The 20,212-nt window shown below is 41.7% G+C and overlaps 1 protein-coding gene across 1 annotated transcript; it reads right to left on the bottom strand.

The window, feature by feature from the left end:
* Positions 1-13,221: 13,221 nt before the first annotated feature.
* ERH (ERH mRNA splicing and mitosis factor) lies at positions 13,222-17,587 on the bottom strand. Its single transcript, XM_062619197.1, has 3 exons — positions 17,431-17,587; positions 16,285-16,405; positions 13,222-13,718 (listed from the first exon to the last, which is right to left on the bottom strand). Exons 1-3 carry the CDS (start codon positions 17,561-17,563, stop codon positions 13,616-13,618), a joined length of 357 nt encoding a protein of 118 aa, XP_062475181.1. The 5' UTR covers positions 17,564-17,587; the 3' UTR covers positions 13,222-13,615.
* Between the last annotated feature and the right edge of the window lie 2,625 nt (positions 17,588-20,212).

The following is a 20,212-nucleotide window of genomic DNA, read 5'->3' as shown; positions in this document are numbered from 1 at the left end:
GTGATGACCATCAAAGTGCCACAGCAACCAGGAGGTTTCTCAGGCTGTAATGATGGCTGGGAAGACTTTAAGTAGTCCTGTCTAGGCAACAAAATACTGCTCTTGTGAAGAGACAAACTGGGGGGGGGCAGGGCTGAGGCTGAAGGAGAAATGGGTGAGGGATGGGTTACCCTCTGAGGAGGATAGGGTCAGGCATGCAGTGATCTGGCATATGAATGAGGTAGGAGAGTTTGGAGTAGAAATAGTTGCATCAAAATGAACTAGAGCCAAGTGGGGGGGGAATTATAGGGGAATAAGTTCTTTGCAGTAGGTTAAAGCCATAGAAGCACTACATACACAGCAGTCACTCAGTTGGGTCAAAGGCAGGAAATGCATTGTCTCAAAAGGCAAATGAAGTGTTGTTTGGATTGGTTATGTTTGGTTGTTGTGTTTGGGTTTATTGTTTGTTTGGGTGTTTTTTTTTTAGGAGTTTGTTTGGTTTGGTTTGCTGTTGGTTGGTGTTTTTTTACTACTCAAATAGTTCATTTCAGCACCCACAAAGCAGGTTATTTTCCAAGAAACAGAGATGTTCTCCAGACTACGCACAGTAATAAAGTTAGGTGCTTGGAGATCTGAGATCTCCTTTTTCTGCAGTCTGTTAAAAGGAACTTGCTTGATACAGAGACCTTATGCAAGTGTCTCCATTCTCAAAATCCTCTGCAGGTGGGCTGCAGGGCGTGTGGAGGTTGGTATCTCCAATCCCTCTGATGTGAGCTCGTCAGCATTTTAAAAGTACATGCTAACTGCAGAAGCACCTGGAAACCTGACTGCTGCTCTTCCCTCTGTCTCATACTCCTTGGCCAACACAGCTGAACAGCTCCTGTATCCTTCCCTCTTATGGGTCCTGAGATTCATTCCTTTGTTGTGACTTGTGAGCATTTTCAGCGGAAGCAAAGAAGCCCTGGAGAACTGCAAATGTTGAAATCAGATGTTTAGGTATACCTAAATCAAATCTTGGTTCCAGTGTTTATTTGGCTTCTATGGTAGCAAAAACTCAGCAGTGTGCTGCCCTGTGAAAATAATTGGGGTGTTTGCAGCATGCTGAGCTTCTGGCTCTGCTTCTCTGTACCCATTTGTAGGCAGGAGGTATTGCCCCTCCACCACTCGGGTGCAAGGTAGTAGAGTTGTCATCCACAGTTCTAGGGTTTTCTTTCTGTAAGGTATTTCACAAGCACCTGTGATACAGTCCAGAGCTCTGTCAGAAACACTTCTGTGCTGCACTGTGTTTCAAAGGTGCTGTTGGGCAACAGGAGGTGAACAACCTTTTGCTTTTTTGACTGTCTGCACCTGTTTGAGAAATGCTGCTTAAATCTCACCAGTGACTGACCAGTAATTAAAATCAGGCGAAAACAAGGTAGCATTTCTGTGCTGGAAATTACACTGGATAAGCATTCAGACCTGCCTATTTCTGAGTCAGGGACAGCCCATCCAAAGGGAGAAATGGAGATAGCAGCTTCTGCTTGACATTGTCAATGAAACTTGTACTTTACAAGTGTGAGTCATTAAAATATAAGCCAGCTTCATCTGTACTGCATGGTGCAGTAAGAAAAATGAGAACAAGTGTAACAAAATAATCTACTTGGGACAAAATTGTGTTTTAATGAGATTTTGGTAGAAAACAGGTTCTCTGGTTTTGATTTCCATGGAAACTAGTACAGCAAGGCTCTTTACCACTGCTTGCAGTGGGGCTGTGTGTAGCAGTAGTAACAGTAGTGTGTGCTGGGTGATGAGCTGGCCAGTGCCTGTGGGATGCTCAAATTCATGAGCATGAACTGAACTAGGTGGGATCACTGACCCAAAAAGCTACCCATGGGTCCTGGTATGTCTCTTCCCCCTGAATTTCCTGGTCAGAGTCCAGGGCTGTTTCACCTTCTCCCTGCCTCAGTCTCAACTGACGGGTGGATCTCAGTATCACCTTCTCTGTAGCAGCCTCAGCTTCCTGTAAGTGTGGGGTAGTGGTGAGCTCTCATAGGCTTCACCCCAGCTCTCAAGATTCTTCCTCACCTTGTGTCCTGGCATGTTGTGTCAGTGCCCCGTGGGACTGCCATGGGATCTCCTGATGGTTATTTAGTTTTAACCTGTAGACACGCTGCTGGTTTGCTGCTGGTTTCCCTTCAGCAGCTGGGAGACAAGAACTGGCCCTGCAGTACAGCTGGATTTTGGATGTGACCACAAAGGTTTCAAAGAAGTGGGGCAGCTGAATACAAAGTAGAGAAAACAGCTTATTTGAAAAGGCTATTTGAAATAGTATTTGAAAATTCTTTGTACAGTTCACCAATGTTTGTTTGAAATTCTTTACCCATGAAAACACCTTGTTTCCCAGTCCTCTGAACATATAATTGGGGCAAATCAGAAATCATGTCAATGCTGGTATATTTTGAGGGTGATGGTTGGCATTTTGACTTTGCTAAAGAGAAAGCAGTGTTTTCAGTGCTGTGGCAAGCAGAAAAACAGTGAAAGGGGAAATGCTAAAATAGGTATGAGGGCACTCTAATGTGGCCATAGTTTCCAGAGCAGAAAGAATGGGAAGATGGCTGATGAGTGCCCTTCAGTCCCATCAGTAGCAGAACAACAGGGTAGAGAAGGAAGGGTGTGAAAGGAATAGGGTCTTCCTGTAGTGACTGGGGTATTTCTAGGACAAGAAGACTGGGGTCAGGCTCTGAGGACAACATAGGCCTGTCTCTTGTTTCCAGTCCCTGCTGCCCTCAGCCCTTCTGCAAGATATCCCCCTCCTATTTCAGGGGACAGCTTGGCCTGTGCTGGGCAGAGAGTGGGACTCGGAAGACCAGTGCTCAGGCTGGGACTTCCAAGCTTGGCTCCCACTGGGGAGACATTACACAGCCAGCAGCAGGGCTGCACTGATATGCAGGTGTTTGTGTCCCAGGCTGCAGCAGAACGTGGGGCTGTTGGAACCCATTGCACCCACCTCCATGGATCAGACTGTCCAAGGCTGGCTGTGCCTGAACTAGAAGGCCTTTTCCATTCCTAATTGCAGTGATTCCTTCCTTTTTAAAACAAACACAAGAGCCACCAGTGCTACAGCTGGAAATTCAGTGGAGAACACATAATGGGGACAGTTAAGTCTGAGTTTTGCCTTGGCCTTCCAAGGGACAGAGCAAAAAGGATGTATTTTGCTGTCAGCTCTGATTCTCAGTGACTGCAGAATGGTCACATTAGCTCCCAGTACTCCCTTCCCTTCTCCAAACTGGGAATGGTTCCATCTGGCTGCCACATGAAGTGAACTTTAATTCAGCCACCTTAGAAAACACTTTCCCATGGCAAAGAGGAAACACTTTTATTATTGGTGTTTCCTAATCGATTTTCTCCTGTGAGTTGTTTAATTCTTTGTTGGGTTTTTTCTTTGCTTGATCAATCTCTGAGTTTGCTGCACTCACAGCAGAGTGTGAGAAAAGCAAACCCTCCCTCTGGCGCAGCACTCGCAATGCAGACGGTACTGCCTGCCGCTCAGTCAGGGTGGGCTACACAAGCTGCCTGGACCACTGTGCCACTGCTGGGGCAGTTTGTCCATGCTGATCCCCTCTCTGTGCTGACCACAGCAGTGACTACGCTGCATCTGGTGTGTGCACCTACACATCCTGCCTTGCCTGTCCAGCCAGGCAGGAAAACAAGGGTGACATTCTTGCTCTATTTAGTCTCCAATGTTTTGACATCATCTTCACTTACATCTGCTTTTCTCCTTTGTGGTCTTAAAACAGACTTTATGGGTGAGGAGACAGGACAGAGAAACATTTTTCTCAGCAGACATTGATGGTTGGCTTTCTCCTCACTGCTGCATTTTTCCTTCCTTTTTTGCAGAGTTGGGGGGGGGGGAGTTATTCATTAGTGCATACACTTGTCAGATTTGGGAAACGGACTCAGTCTAAACCATTATTCCGGCTTGCATCAGATTTCCTGCTGTGCATTTTCATAGAATCATAGGATCAACTAGGTTGGAAAAGATCAACCATTAGTTTAATACTGTTGGCTTTAAGAAATGCAAGTGGCTGGGAGAACGCTTGCTGGTCAGCAGTCACTGGCTTTGTGACTTTTCCAGAAGCAGCATTAAAGAGCTGGCCCAAGGCAAGTGAGACTGAGGGCTCCCCTAGGGAGCTCGGTGCTTATTCTGCTTGGTTTTTCTTCAGCAATTGACACAGGGAAACTGGTAATATAACACTTAAATCTTGAGGTGGCTACAAGGATGGAGAGAAATACAGCTAATGCTTGAAGTGGGTCTGCTTTCTGCATTGGCAGTTTTCAAGGGATGCTCTGTACAGGTCCTCCCTTGGTGTCCAACATCACCTCTCCTCCCCTTTGAAATACCCTCAGGTTGCTCATCTGCAACACTGCTCAATACGCTGATACATCTTCCCACCAAAATCAGCTTAATGACAGCTGCTGCGTAGATGAAGAGTTGACTATGTGGGCTTTAAAACAACATCTGGATTGCCTTTGCCATTGAACATGCTGCAGTGCGGGAAGCATCCAAACAGTGTTTCAGCAGCTCGGGGATGAAGGGGCCTCTTTGAGGCAGAAGTCATTTTTCTCTAGGTAATCTCCCAGATTTTTGAGCAAAAGTAGCGAATCGTAGCAGAGACTTGATTCCAAATTCCTGCATTTGCTCAGCCTGATCTGTTAGGCATGCAGGCTGCTTTGTCCTTTTGGCCAGCTCTGAATAGTTCTAAGCCATCAAACCAGGCTTACCGGCACAGGCTAGCAGAGGGCAGCCTGGCTGTGAGCTGAGAGATTCAGCTGCCACAGGAGAGTTCAGTCTCTCTCAGCAATCGCTTTTACCTCCTGCCATATCTGGGATTTTCATGGAAGCCTTCACCTCCAAGAGTCTTGTTTAGTCTAAAATACTCCGCCTTCGAGAGCTGATAATGATGCTGCAGCCATAAATATCTGTTGCTGAAAATGAGCATTGAAGATGCAACAGATATAGCTAAGTCTAAGCATAGGAAAAGGTCTTCTGCTTGGGGTTAAACTGTGGAGTGCGACCATTTATGCTGGGTCTTGCAGGGCTCCTCTCAAGGTGTCAGTGCAGCATGTTTCCAGTATTTGTATTTTAACTCTCTTAAGTGCTCTTGTGCAAAGTTTGTTGTGGGTTTTTTAAGTAGAGGCTGCCTGTTATAATGCTGTTGACAAGGACAACTAAATGATGTCAAAGTCCCTCTAATTATCCCAAGCTGAAGTGTCACCTCTGCTTTCTGTCTGAGTAGGTGAAGGCAGTGTTCAAAGAGACCCACTTAATACTGAAGCATTTTTCAAGGCAATCAAGAGCTCCAAGCTCTTTCCCCCTTAGGCAATCTAAATGCTAAATAGATCTTTAAAATAATTACCACATCTAAATCGAGGAGCCATTTTCCCCTGCAAACACCTGATGTTCATTAGCAATATTTAAGGTGTCACACATCACCTCTGTTTACTCTAAGCTCTGTTGGCAGGAGTTTGTCAGGTGCCTGCCACTGCTGAGCTGATGCTGAAGAGCTCGGGGAAGCACTTGAGCACAAATCATTTGGCCTGAGAGCAGGGGTCTGGATTTCTGTGAAACTCTTCTCTTTTCTCCCTCTCAGCTTAATTCTGATCTCATTAAAAACAAATAGTGTCAGTGAACAACACCAACCTGGCACCAGCCTAAACCAGGTCCCCAAATCAGAGATGAGCTTAGCACTGATAAGCAGGAATCACTTTGTATTTTTATTCTGTAACTGTATAACGTCAAGTTCATGAACAGGGTTTGGAGCAGTGCCTGGCATGCAGGACCTCCCTACCATGCACATACCCCAGCTGCTGCTATAAAACCATAATTACTTTCCTTCTGGTGCAGGTCATCCTCAGATATTCCTGCCAAGGATTTCAAGAGAGCCTCACCATAAGCCACTCTGTTTTGCCCTCTACTCCCTCCTGCCAACTCCAGGGAAGCTTGGTGAAATAGGGAAAGCAGTGACCTTCTGTTTTTGTGTTGATTCACAATGGCTGTGCTCTCAGAAGGCTTACCAAATCAAGGGCAATGGAAGAACACCTTGTTTAAGAGTTCCCTTAGCACCTACTCACAGAGATGGTCTGAATACAGCTGAGACTAAAGCACTTCTGGGTAGGTGCTGGAGCAGATCCCGAGTTGTGGAGACCGAGATGTACATGTCTGAGGTGAATCCAGCTTTGGACAACAGCTGAATAGAAGCTTTTTGGATTCCAGTGTGAGAGTTAACCATTCAAATCCACCTGCACCTCTTGGATCTGGGCTGTATGGACCCCATACACCGTCTGGGGTACAGCCTGGGAAAGAGTCTGAAATCAGCTGACTTTGAGACCTATGTTTTGGCTAGGATTCCATACATCCCTCTTAATGCACACTTCTCAAAGTTCTTATTCAAATATCTCATTTAAATAATGTGTGCTTCATTACCATGGGGATTCTTCATCCTGTAATACACTGCCAGGAAGGCTGAAGGTCTTGAGTTGCTGGAGTTACCGGCACCCTTAAATGGGAGTGCTGTGCATGATGCTGCTATCATCAGTGACCTCTGTGACCTCAGAACCCCCAGACACCGTGCCCCTTAGTAAATCAGATTACAAAATCTCAAAGGGCTTTTTTGGTGTTGCTCAGAGGAAAAGCAAGCACTGCTGTAGAAATTTCCTCTGAATTAGAGAGTAATAAAACCTGATCCAGAGGACTGTGAGCAGATGTGAGAAGGGTTATTTGGGGGCAGACCCTCATACCCCAGGGCTCCCACCAGCTGATCTGTTCAATCGAGTCTTAATCTGACCATAATCCCAGCAAGCTAATGAAGGGAACTGTCAGGAAAGGCTTAGTGCTGGCTGTAGCGATGAGTGACCAAGCAGACCCTGAAAGCTGCAAAAGGCTTTAAGGGGATCAATATTCTCTGTGCTCTCATTTCTAATTGGGCTTTACTGCAGGGCTCTAGTTCATGTAGTTCATTAAAGGGACTCAGATGGAGTTTCTGTAACTCAGTTTATACTCCTAGGGCATAGGATCAAAATAGCAGCAGCAAGCAATTGCCAAGGCCCCTAGAACTCATCTGGAGAGTAATTGCAAGAGTGGCAAAGCATTAGACTTCAAAGAAACATTGATATGGCTAAATCAGGATTATTCATTGCATTTAAGTTTACAAAAGAAGTTATCTACCATGTTAGGAGTCACTTTAAAAAACGTTCTGTGCTATGAAGCAGATATTTCAAGTGCATTTCCAGGGCAAGCATTTTCTGGGTCTTCATGAAGCCTATGAGTAAACAGCTCCTAAACAATACCTACATCAGCTAGAGTTACATCATCTCCGCTCCTCTCATTCTCATGACACCATGCCCAAAACACCGAACTTGTGAAAACGACGAGGAAAATATGCGGAAAATATATGGGAAAGATGCTGTTGCAACTCCTTATCTACCTTAGGTCTGCAGGGACACTTTCGTCTTCCTGCAAAACATCTGCGGAAAGCTTTAGTCAAGTAACCCCCCCCAAAAAAATCCAACACAGAGTGCTTATGTGTGTTGGATCGGATAAAAGTCCCATCCAGTCCATTAGCCTGTTTGCCTCAATGATCCACACCAAGTGCCTAGGAGAAAATGTAAGAAAAGGGCAATTGCATTATGCTGCTCTCCCAAAACACTCCCAGGGCCCTCAGAAACTATTCATACTTTGACATCCTCAGCCAGGGATGGCATTCATGCATTGAACAACCATTGATGGACTTCTCTTTATGGGGCTTATCCAAGTAAATAGGAAGAGGGGTGTGTTCCAATTCTCAGAGGATCTTCTGCATTGACTAATTAACACTACTTGTTACTAGTTAGGGTGGGTGTCGGGTTTTCATGGCAGGTAGGGCAGGAAATATCAGGCCAATGCCTGTGTAAGGAGGGAAAGGGAGAATTGGACCAAAGTGCTCAGCATTAAGCTGTTCAGCTGGTATTAGCCTGGAACCTGTATTTTGTTCTTATATTATTCCAGGAGCCAAAAGAGAGCTTGGACAAAGTCACACAGGCAGTTTTTTCAATCTGAATTACATGCCAAACACTTCTGAGGCTGGACCTCCACTCTCCCTGCAACTAGATTTAAGTGATGTCTAACTTCTAATGGCTACGTGCCTGGAGGTAGCCATGAATTTTCTACAGAAACAGTTTAAACTATAAAATCAGATTTATGGAGCTTTAAATGTTTTATTTGAGGTATGTTGGGGGCAGGAGGAGATTGATACAAAAATTTCTGTTGGCTGCTGTTTCCCCACAGGAGGAATCTGGGGCTCCAAGTGAGGTCCCTATGCTTCCTGTACATAGGGAGAATGGGGTCTGGGGAGGAAGGTAGAAGCCATCATGCTGAACAGGGAGCTCTCTAGCTTGTGCAACATGCTAACAAGATGATTAGCCCATTCATTATAAGATGGAGCTAGGCCCCTATTTTTCTTTGGTGTTTTCAGAAGGGAAATACTTTCTGAAGCTATGGCTGACCTGATTTGGGTGCCTTTCTGTCAAGAAACAGCAACACAGTTTTGTGGTTAATGCAGCCCCTGCTCTGCTCATTTCAGACAGGATTTGAGCTCTCCATAATGTCCAAGGTGAGTGTCTTCATTAAGATCAAATGCTTGGTTATTCTCATGTCTCTTTCTCACGCTTTCTAGCTAAAGTTATTTCATTTTGTGTGAATAATGAGTGCTTTCACTTGAAGATGATAGAGGAAAGGGATAGAGGGTGCACTGCGTGATCACTGAACAATTGTGTTGTAAACATGAAAAAAACTACATGCCATTTTAGGAGGCATTAAATGATTCATTCCTAGTTAAGACAAAGGAGATATTACTACAGTATGAAAGACTGGTAAACTTAATTTAGAGCTGCAGGTGCCCAGAATGATAACTATATTCGATCAAAGACAAACTTAAGACAGGAAATGCTGAAGAAAACTGCTAGGATGAGGAGACAGAGCAACTTGTTGTACAGGAAGAAACTACCAAATACAAGTTACTAATCTAGCAAAATTGAGATGGGCAATGATTGCTTTTCCTGGCAGATGAGAGGAGAAGTACTTGGAGAAAATATAAAAAGATGCTACTAGCACAAAGTGGATAGAAATTGAACTCACGTGGCCTAGGATTTAGAAAGCTACTAATTAGCTGAAAAGTGTGCTCTGGAAGAGCACTACAAGCCGGGCAATGAAAGCACTGGCTTAGCACTGGGTAAAATTTTAGAGATGATGAGCACGGAGAAGAAAAAATTCTGTATTTGAAAAATACAGAATTTTAATAAGAATTCTCTTCTCCAAAGAGAAGACTTGAATGCTAGCTCTGCTTGCTATACTCTGGTTGTCTCAGTGCTTTTGCTGCACTCCAGTGTTACAGTGGAGTAGATGTGCAAGCTAAGAATTCCCTTGGAGACTGAGTCAATTTATTGAGAGATTTCTTTCCCCCTCCCCTCTTCGTGCTCAGAACCTGAGAGGAGGCATAGCTAAAAATGAAATGTGGAGCAAGGTTTATTTCTCATCCTGGTAGTGCTGACTTTCCCCTGCAAGTACAAGATAGATATTGCATCAGGATGCTCTTGCCTCCCAGTGAGATTAAGAGGCACTGGGGTGGAGGCAGGGGCACAAATGGGATTGCTTTTCCCTCCATTGTCATGCATGCCCTGTTTCTTACCTTCCCCTAGTATTTTGCAGTGTCCTTGAGCTTTCCCTATCAGTACAGCACAGATTGCTGAGGCCTTTTCTCTCTTATACAGATTACTTTTTTTTTTAATTTGTTGAGGGCTGGAAAGGGTGGGCACAGGGGTTGCTTCTAGGTGGCAGGTCTGATGACCTCTCAGGACTAAACCTCTATGACAAGGCATTATTCTCAGTAGAAGTATCAGCACAGTATCACATCTGACTGTTCTGCACCCTGTCTTTGTCACTGGGGATTAGTTGCACTGGTAAGAATGTTGTGTCATGCAATCCCACTTGATAGCCTGCCATTTGCAGCACTGTTCTCAGTGGCCTGGGGAACACTGAGTTTAAATGCCTGCATGAAATTAGTCAGAGCAGGGATTCAAAGCTCAGGTTTCCCATTTTTCATGATATGGGATGTTTAGGTAGTGAGTCCAATAGAATGATGAATAGTTTGGGTTGGAAAAGAACTCCAGAAGTCATCTAGTCCAGTCCTGCTCAAAGCACATCTAAACAGATCAGGTCATTCAGTCTGGTGTCTAGTCAGGTCTTGGACACCCCTAAGGATGGGTATTCCCCAGTCTCTCAGGGCCAGCAGGCTTCTGTTGGGAGTGTGTGAAACTCAATGCCACTGGTAACTAAGAAGGTAATAATTTAAACTTGAGCCTGTTTCCTGCACAGTCAACGGGATGATGCAGGAGCTCCCTAAACAGGAATTCATCATCATCATGGCTTGACTTCGCAAAGAAAGATTTGGGAAGGGCTTTACCCACACTTACTACAAGTGCTCTCAGGACTAAAAAAGCCAATGTGAGATAGGCAAATCTGGCTGCAAAAAGCACAGCAAAAGGTCTCCTTGGGTGGTACAGGCGGGGTGCAATTCTTTCTACGTTGTCTTTTCTCCTCTAGTATCACCTGCCGTTTCGTCCCTTGTCTGTCACTACAGAGCTTTGCAAGTGTGGGTAAACCCTTCGGGCCTGCACAGTGGATTTTTTAGGTGAGGCTCAGCATGCGCAGAAGTCCTTAGTGGCAAATTCACTCCCCTGCTGTTTCAGTGAATGGTACGTTATATCCAGCCAACACTAAGTCAGACTGTAGCAGACAACATTCAGTGTAGAAAACCTGTGAAAATTGACTTATATGGCAGAGCTCAAAAGTATTCTTTTATTTAAACAGATTTCCTCTTGCAGTTTATGCAGAGGTAGTACAAGTTATCTATCATTTTACTGAGAGAAATGCTGAAGTCAATACTCTCAAATTTCAAGGGGGTACCAAAGGTAAGCAACTCAGATGCTCAGTCTCAGAGAATCTGAGACTCTTACTAGCCTTAGCCATCCCCCATCTGGAGGATTGATAAATTATGCTCCCTGGCTTCCCAAATACTCCCTCTCTCCCATGATAATGGTAAGACAAAGAATGTATATTTTATTTGTTTCAGTGCTCCCCATGGTCTAGCATGGTCTATGAAATTTAAGTTTCATAGCAGTTGACAAACAGGATCTTGAAATTACTTTATACTTATAATCCAGCTGCCCTGGATTTTTCTGTTTATCAGCTTTCTTGATGCGTTGGTTTTTTTCAGTATAGCTGAGTTTCAGTACAATTGGGCCATTACTCAGTGGGAATTGCAAATGTACGTAACTGTTTATGTACTCTAAAGCAAAGTAGCTGGAGCATTCCCCTCCTACCTCTTGAGAGCAAGTCATCTTAAGAAGCATCCTTGCTTTCAGTGCATCACAAGCTAGCACATTGCTTGGCATATGGAAATGAGATCACAACCAGCAATCTTGCAACTTTCTTACAGATTTCTAATGCAAGTGAAAAATCTTCCGGTTCTTCCAAGCACATGTATTAGTTACTAAGAAATATAACAAGGTGGTCTTGGTACTATTTACACTTCTGTTTTTCCCCACTGTGACAGTTAAGCACAAAAACAGGCTGATGTAGCAATGGGAATGCTGCTTTCCTGCTGTGCTTATGGTATACTGTGATGGATGTCATGATTTCACTCTGTTTTAAAAGAATGTGATGATGGAAGAAACTGTAGACAAGTATTTTAACTCCCCAGCTTATTTCACCCTCAAAGCAGGAATGCAAACTCAATTTTTGCTTTTCACAATCCCACTTCAGCATACTGAAAGAGGCTGCAGAGTGGGATTCCTATAAGAAACTAATCCTGTTCTTACAGTGATGTCAAATACAATGCAAAATCTAATCCTAGTGGGCTTACCCCCTGCCACAGTACATTACTGATGGGCAGTAGCATGTAACAGTAGATAAACTCGTCGTTTATATATAACGATTTATCTACCGTTTTCTACAGCAGCACCTAACACACTTGACCTTATTCTCAAAGCCTCTGCTTGTTGGTGCTGCTTGGCAGACTTATTCTCTTCTTCCCCAACACTCTGTGTCTTCTTTGTACATAGTGTGAAGTAGCACTATGCTTTTCAACAGCACTGAATTGTTAGATCAGCTCAGCCAACTCACAAAACTTCACCTTACCATTTACATAGTGAGTAGCCATGCCAAGAAATGAGTTGTACCATTCTGGTCATGCCCCAACTTGAAATCAGTAGCAGGCAGTCCAGTGACTATGTGACGACTTGCCTATTCCATGACTAGAAAAGATACAGCATGGTACATGGCTCCACAAGACAAGTAGAAGTCAGGCAAGTACCTCACTTGCTCTATACTCCTGGCAAATGGATGAGGGCTCATATGTCTCATTGGATGGAAGCTAGGCTTTATGAATGCGCTAAAAAAAAAAAATTAAGTATTTCCATACCAGGACATACTAGATGTTTGGATTCTACTCTTTATCCCCATTTACAATACTGTAGAGAATGCTATCCTGTTAATCCTGCAACTGGTTAATCCTGGTTGAGTATACCTGTACAGTAGAAGACTCCAGTCTGTACCTATAGCAGGAAAACTCTGGCCTAATGCAAAGCCATGAAGTACCAAGTCAGCCTTGCTTTTCTACCTGCTGTGGTGTTTCAGTCTAACGTGTCCTCCAATCCAAGCTTTTTCAGTACAGCAAAACTATAAAGATATCAGCATTGAAGGTAACAAGTGTCAGACGTAATTTTGCAGTGCATGCAAACAGTTAAATACTTATCCTTTCTAAAGAGAAAAAGCAGTTTGGGGCAGATCCTCATCAAAACAATTTACCTATTCCTTTCTCAGGGGAAGGTTGGAAGTAGACTAGTTCATGGGGTCTGTGGTGTGATACATTCAGCCTGCTCTTATGCATCACCTACCCCAGAGCAGACACACCTGACTACAAATGCCTCATAAAGATCAAGCTTAGAGTGTAAGAGGGTTGCTGTGCTTCCCAAAAATCCCCAGGAAAGACAGTAGTCAAGATTGGGCCAGAGAAGTTAACTTGGCAGGACAGACTTTGAGCCATTCTGTAATAGAGCAAACAACTATTGGTTCAGTCCATCATAACCTTGTGAGCCCTGCTCCCTGGCAAACAGGGAAGAAACATTTAATTTGTTGTTCAGCAAAACCCATAAAATTCAGCACTCAAGTTTAACGAAAGGGTATTTTTTTATTCCCCATTAAGACTGTCTCGAGGACATAACTGAATGTTGGAAAACCCACCCGAAGGGGACATACAGTGAATGTGGCAAAGTACAATGTGAACAGCCCTCGGGGTTCAAATAAGGTAGGACCATCAGCTAGTGAGAGGGAAAAAAACAAATTAAAACTCTACTGAAGATGTTACACTTTCTTCTCCATTTACACTGAAAAAAAAGTCAAGCCCAACAAAATCCTTGCATCTCTAACAATACATTCAGTCCTGGCTAAAGAGTTTAGTAAGATGGCAACAGGATGACTATAATACAAAACGTTCACTACTACACTCTGTACACGCCTGTTGTCCAAGCCCTCCCCCAAACCCAGGTAATGATGGTGCCCCCATTATTTGCTGGCTTGCTGGGCCTGCCTGCGGAGGAGGACGTAGATCTTCTCCTTTATCCAGTCTTTATTGTACGGTTGGTATGTCTGAGTATCAGCACGGTAACTAGAGAAGAAAAAAAAAAACACTTGTAGTATTAATCTGCTCTGTAGTATGTTTACCAGAAGAACTTCACAAAACAATTAAGCATCCTCGAGTGTATGAAGCAGAAAGCTGTGTGCAGAACACAAGTAATATCAGAAGAAGATGGGAATTGTGGCTTATCAAACAGATTTAACCTGTTTGCTAAAAAACAGTTACCCAGCAAATCAGCAGGAACCTGAAATAAAACTAGATGCCCCAAGGACTACTGAGTGCCTGGTTCTCAGCGTGTTCACATTTTAATTCCTGAATATAACTGCTTATGGGAGACAACAAATAGAGCACTTGAGTATTTTTGAGCTCAGAATGAAGAATAGTTCCACCAGGAAATGACCCAATTTGTCTTAACAAGCCAAGCACTCTTCCAATACTACTTCACGCAAGTGTTCATGTAAGCTTTCAAGTGTTCCACTGGCACTTGGAATTTTGTGAGAACTACAGTCTTTCAGGAGCAAAGGTAGACTCATGGATGGATGACAAAGGATTCTTACCAGCTGCAGTGACGGCAAGCTTACCTCTACCAAACAAGGACACTTCATAAAAAGCAAACTGAAAACAAGAACCCACAGACTCGTTTTCTTTGCTACTTGGGGATAGTTGATAAGACTAGTTCACCAACAAGATTTCTTGCCAGGGCCAGAGAACTCAGTTACTCAAGACACTGCTGAATTGAAGCATAATTAGACCAAAAGCGAAAGCAAACTGTGTGAAGTTATCTGCGCAGATTCATGCCCTCCTTTTTGCCTCAGCTGTTGAAGTTGAATGTTTTTTTGATAAAGGTGGTATTTTCACTGCATACCTCAAGGACTACTCAAGTTGTACTCAGTTTTTAAATCTTGGTACATGTATTTTTGGTACATGTATTTCTAACCAGATGAGAAGGTTGAGATTTCATTGGTAAGAAGCTAAATAAAAATCCAGAGTTAACTCAAATTACAGTTCAACAAATTACAGTTCCTGCCTAAAGAAAAAATCCCTAAGCATACTGTTTCTAAGAAAACCTTGTTACTTAAAACTCAGCATGACTCGTTCAAGGACACAGAAAGTTTTAGTATACATTGATATAGTAATAGTAGCATTTCCAGGGCAGTATAAGAAATGTTAGTTTCAGAAAAGTTCCTGATTTATGTCCCCACACCAATCCATTCATAATGCTACACCACAAGAACACATAGCAGGTACTTTAAGAATCTTCATGAACACAAGACATGTCTGTATGCTATGTGTGCCATCTGGTGGAAAACTATAAGCTGAAGTAGAATTGGCAGGATAATGAGTTTACAAGCCTAATTAAGAAAGGCAGAATATTGCTAGGAAACAGTTACTACTTCCTGAAGAAAGTAGCTGGCTTCAGTCTGTTAGATAAATTAAAACAAAGTGTCTTTCAACCTGGGTCAGCCCAGTGCTTCAAAACCTGAAGATGAAACAACAAAATGTCTATGGAAAAGTAACTGCAGAAACTAATCCTGTTTAACCTATCGTACCGAAAACATTAAATGGCCATTTATAAGTCACTACCAGGAACATAAGGTTCTATACATCAGAATGCAAAGGAAAGCAATCTGATGCTCAGTTCTGGTACTTTTCAATAGCCTTTTATTTTAAATGTATTAACTGGCAAAGGCTGGTCACTGTACACCTACACAAGTACTTGCACTGGGGTTTCAAATGGAGCAGTAATTCTAGAATTCTCATATTCAAAAGCCTAACACTATGGTCTTTTGTTACTTAAATATGAGATTTGTATCCTTATTTCTATAGAATTTTTGTGGTTAGTATCACTGTCATATCAAACTGTTACCTTGAAATGTATGGTGTGGAAAGTACTCATGATCTGGATTAAGTGATTTTTTTACAATGTTGTGTTTTGACTAGTGAAATTTAACATCCGATTTTACAGTACAGTCAGAATTGAAAGTACACAAGACCACCTTCGTTCGTAACTTTAAAATGCAGATGAGAACTGGAGATAACATATTCACAAGAACAGTTAACATAATTAGCTAGGGCTCTCTGAAGGACTGATCTGTCAGGAACAGATCACTTCACTAGGATTTACAAAAACTTTCATCTTGCTGTATCTTGATCAAAATAAACAGCTGGTTGCATGCACTTCTATAGACTTCTACCATACCACTAGTACAGCCCCCAGCTGAATAAAATTCTGTAATCGTTCTGCTTCTGTAAGAATTAGACCAACTGCAGATACAGCCCAAATTTAAACAGATTCTAGCATAAATAAATAACATATGTGGTTGTATTCAACTGCTGGATTTCAGTATTTTAAATGCAGGAAGCTTCAATGTGACTAAAATTCAAGTGGAACTGTCAGTTTCTAAGCTTTCCTTACAGATGCTTCATTCCAGTGTAGTTAATTGGTGTGGTCAACATGGCATGCTAGCCGCAATACTGCTGCCTTAAAGTTACTGTATACACTACCCAGAACCCCACCAGATTTCACACAGAACATGTAAGAGTTTAGGTGGAAGATTTCTGACTTCTTTAAGCCACTGAAATGGACTCAACTTACACAAGACAGCTAAGGTCTGCCAAGTCATCAATGAAGTCAAACAACTGGCTGATATCATATGTAATGGATGGACTGTTTGGATTCATTCTCTTCAGATGCTCTTCATACATTTTACAGACTCCTACAGAGAAACAAGAGCAACATTAAAAAAACACAAATGTTATTTGCTGAAACTTCTTCAGCTACTGAACCACAAATATCAGGAAAGTTTAGAGATGATTACCATGAAAACAGAGACATAACCATCTTACTCAGATTCTGAGGATCTGAAATGCTTTTTGCTTTAGCTATTTGCATGGAAACATAATACTATAAAATCAGGTAAGAGGCATAGAAAGAAGCATTGTCATCCAAAGGGAAAAGCTTTCGTTCTGTCAAAAATGTAACTTTCCATGCAGTAAGCTCCAATGGAAACATAAAACTCCTTCTGGTAAATTTAAGACAGCAATTGCACTATATATTCCTACTGTACAAACACCAGAGAGAAAAACTAGTATCACATACAGCTACTCAAATCTCAGAAGAAAGATAATTCTTGATGAAAGAGTCAAATAGGGATTCTGAGGTAAGAGTGACAGCACAAGCCTGTAGATGAATTTAAATCAGTTTTATTTAAGCTAACCCATAAATAATTCAGATACATTTGAGAAGAATATATCATGGAAGTGAGCACAGAGGCTTTACATAGTCTTTATGACGCTTTTGTTTGCCTGGCAAAACTTCCTGAACTAGAATTTTTAATGTTAAGTGAATGTCCACATTTAAATCATACAGCTGTAACATCTCAATTTTCTTTCCTAGCTCACTGTGTGTCTCAAAGTCACAGAGGACTTTTTCTCTGGCATATAATATACTACAAAGCTGCAAATTATATATCAATTGCACACACACTTTCATTTCATGTATTATCTCCTGTAACAACCTTTCCTTTACATGGCTAGCACAAAAATTAGCAAGAGTTGCATTCAGGCAAGCCTGCTGCATGACCCCACCAAGAATACTGCCTACTCTCACAAACTGCATGTAGTTCCATCTAGTTAAATCAGAGACATTTAATGTAAAACAGCAACTTATTTTCTTACTAAGTCTGGGAATATGTCAAAATGGGGTTTTAACAACAGTTTTGACTACCATGTCTGCACCCACCTTCCATGCACTCATTCACAGATTCATAATCAGCATATGTTCTGCCTTCTGGCCTCTTGGTAGGCTGGACAAGTAGAATTGTGTGAGACTGAAAAACAAAAGAAATGCCAAGAAAACAGGTTACTTGCAACATCTGAATGACTTTTTTTGTTTGAATTAAGTTATTTATCTGGATGAAGCATTAAAAAGAAGCATAATATTAGAACACTGAACTAGCAATCAAGGACACAGGCATTCTCCAAAAGCACTTACTGTTCATATAAGCTGTGTTAAAAATTTCTGGTTCCTATCAATCCTTACATAACTTTAAAATGTCTAAAAATCACCAAGAAAGCAGCTACTGTGCTGGAAAAGGTATCACAGAAATGGTAATTTCTATTTAAATGCAAAAGCAAAGCAATAAAGTCAACCCATAAAAGCCATGCCATTAGTGCACTTACTTATTCCATTCTAATGCAAGCTATTAGTAAGATTTAAAACACCCCAATTAAAGAGCAAGGAAGGAATCCAACTTAACTTCATCATCAGTCTCTCCTTAAAGATTTTAACAGAAATGACTATTTTGAGTTATTCATTTCACTTCAGGGGAACGCAAATTATACAATACCACACTTAGTATTCAAGATGATTTCCTGCAAAACAGATGCACTGATTTTTCATACTTCAGTGAGTCTACTGAAACAGCAATTATGGCACAGATAACGGTTCCAAATGTCAGGATCTGCAAGGCTTGTTCTTCTGCAGGAAAGACTTAGATGGTTGTACAGTCTGTGGCTTGCTTTATTTCTGTAATAATTTTCACTTGGCTACAACAAATCATTTGAGCAAACAACAAGCAAGACTTTTGAAGTGTACACAATCTGTGATCTAATTAACAGGTTACACAGCATGGAAAGTTTGCAAGCACGCTACAAAACACCATTTCCAGTGTTTTGGAAATCGGATCCAACATTTTCAATGCTAATATATGAGGTGAGCACGCAACATGCAATATTCACGGAGGTAATTGCGGAGTAGGACACACTGGAAACAAATGCCTTAATATATTATTTAGCTTGAATTAATCCTGACCCACATTTTGGATGTGCTGGTGAGGATACCAGTTCAGTGTTCAAGTGCAGTGACAGAAAAACGGCAAATACTAGGATTTACCAGGAACATACATGAAAACAGTAAATTTTTGTACCATGATAGAGTGTTCTCACACTTGGAATAGAGTTTTCAGCTCTTTAAATTCTGTCTTAAATAACATGATAGAAGGAAACTTGGAGAAACTCAGTAAAAAGTTACAGAGAGTTACCCAGCAAGACTTTTCCCAATCAGAAATGGAAAAAGAGGGGAACTCAGAGCTACACACTGCAACAAAAAAAATCACACAAAGGAGACTAGATCATGAAAGGCAGTTCACTTTCATGTATGCCAGAGAATGCCAGATTTGAAGGGAATTTCCCGAGGGGGGCTGGTATCTGGCTGTTCCTAAGCGCATTGTGCTTGAATAGGCGCGTCCTATCAGCGAGTTCGAATGACTGCCAAATTTTATTATACAATACTTTTTCCAGCACTATCATTTTTACTTGATGGTCACTGATGACTAGGCTTGGTTCCAGCACTTGCAACTCTGACTTCTTGGGAGCATATGACTAAGGATCTCTGATTAACTAATAACAACAATTGGATGAGGTGTCAGGTGCCAGTTTGGTCAGTGTGTCTTTTTGCATCAGAATGTCTTGCAAACTAGATTTCGGAGTCTGATTACAAACACATACTCATCTCCTTTAACAAAACTCAGTACTAAGAAAAAGTTTTACTTGCCTAACAAAACCTAAGAGAGCACAGCTAAAACTCAACTGTTTGATAACTGAGTAAATTTTGTACTTTGTCTCTCAGTATCTTGCTGTGGAATAATTTTAGGTTTTCTGGCCTATAAAAATCCAGAATATTCCTCCCAATCTTTGAGTGATAAATGAACGTATATATTCTGAAACTATCCCAATAATCAGATTACAGGAAAAAAAAAATAAATAAAACTAATAATAATAAAAAAAAATAGTGAGCCAGACACATAAGACAGTTCTTTCAGAAACTTACAGCAGAAATTACTTGGGTTTCTGGCTTTTTTATCACTTCAGACAGTTTACAATATCCCTATCAGATCCTGGTGTGGAAATTACTGAAATGAATGCCACTGGAGCCATCGTATTATATAATTAATGCATTACATATCAAACATTTCTTTGGGAATTTCCCATTATTTCACTTATGGAAGGGGAAAAATAAAAAAGTTTTGATCAAACTTCTCTCTTAAAAGTAAAAAAAAAAAGTAACTTGTTCAGAAGCCTGAGAGAAGTTTCCTCCAGCTATTACCTGTCCTACTGAATATGTAGCTAGATAACAGGGCAAAAATCAATGTGATTAATAACTACTATGTCTTCCTTTGGGTATAAGAAAACTAAACAAGGGAAGATACATAAACCTTCAGGTGTTAGGCCCAGGTTGTCTGGAATAGCCCAGTACAGACTCTTATGATTCTGATAGCATATGTTGGACATTCTTGCATTTTCTATAAAAATGGAGTTGTGTTGGCTGCTGTTACGCAGGTCACTGAATGTGATACCACATGGTTTATACCACAACAATTCTGAACCTCTAAAGAGTACGTTAGAAAGCACTCCAGTCACTTAAGACACAAATATGTAGAAATGGTTAAGGCACTGCTGACAGTCAAACCAGCAGGAGCTAGGCAGCATCTGCACAGAGGCTTCCACCAATTGTCATCTATTCA

Source organism: Pezoporus occidentalis, unplaced genomic scaffold (assembly GCF_034315485.1).
Source record: "Pezoporus occidentalis ecotype Australia unplaced genomic scaffold, CSIRO_AGI_Poc_V1 ctg21, whole genome shotgun sequence".
Taxonomy (NCBI): Eukaryota; Metazoa; Chordata; class Aves; order Psittaciformes; family Psittacidae; genus Pezoporus; species Pezoporus occidentalis.
This window is presented reverse-complemented; position numbering and strand designations above follow the sequence as displayed.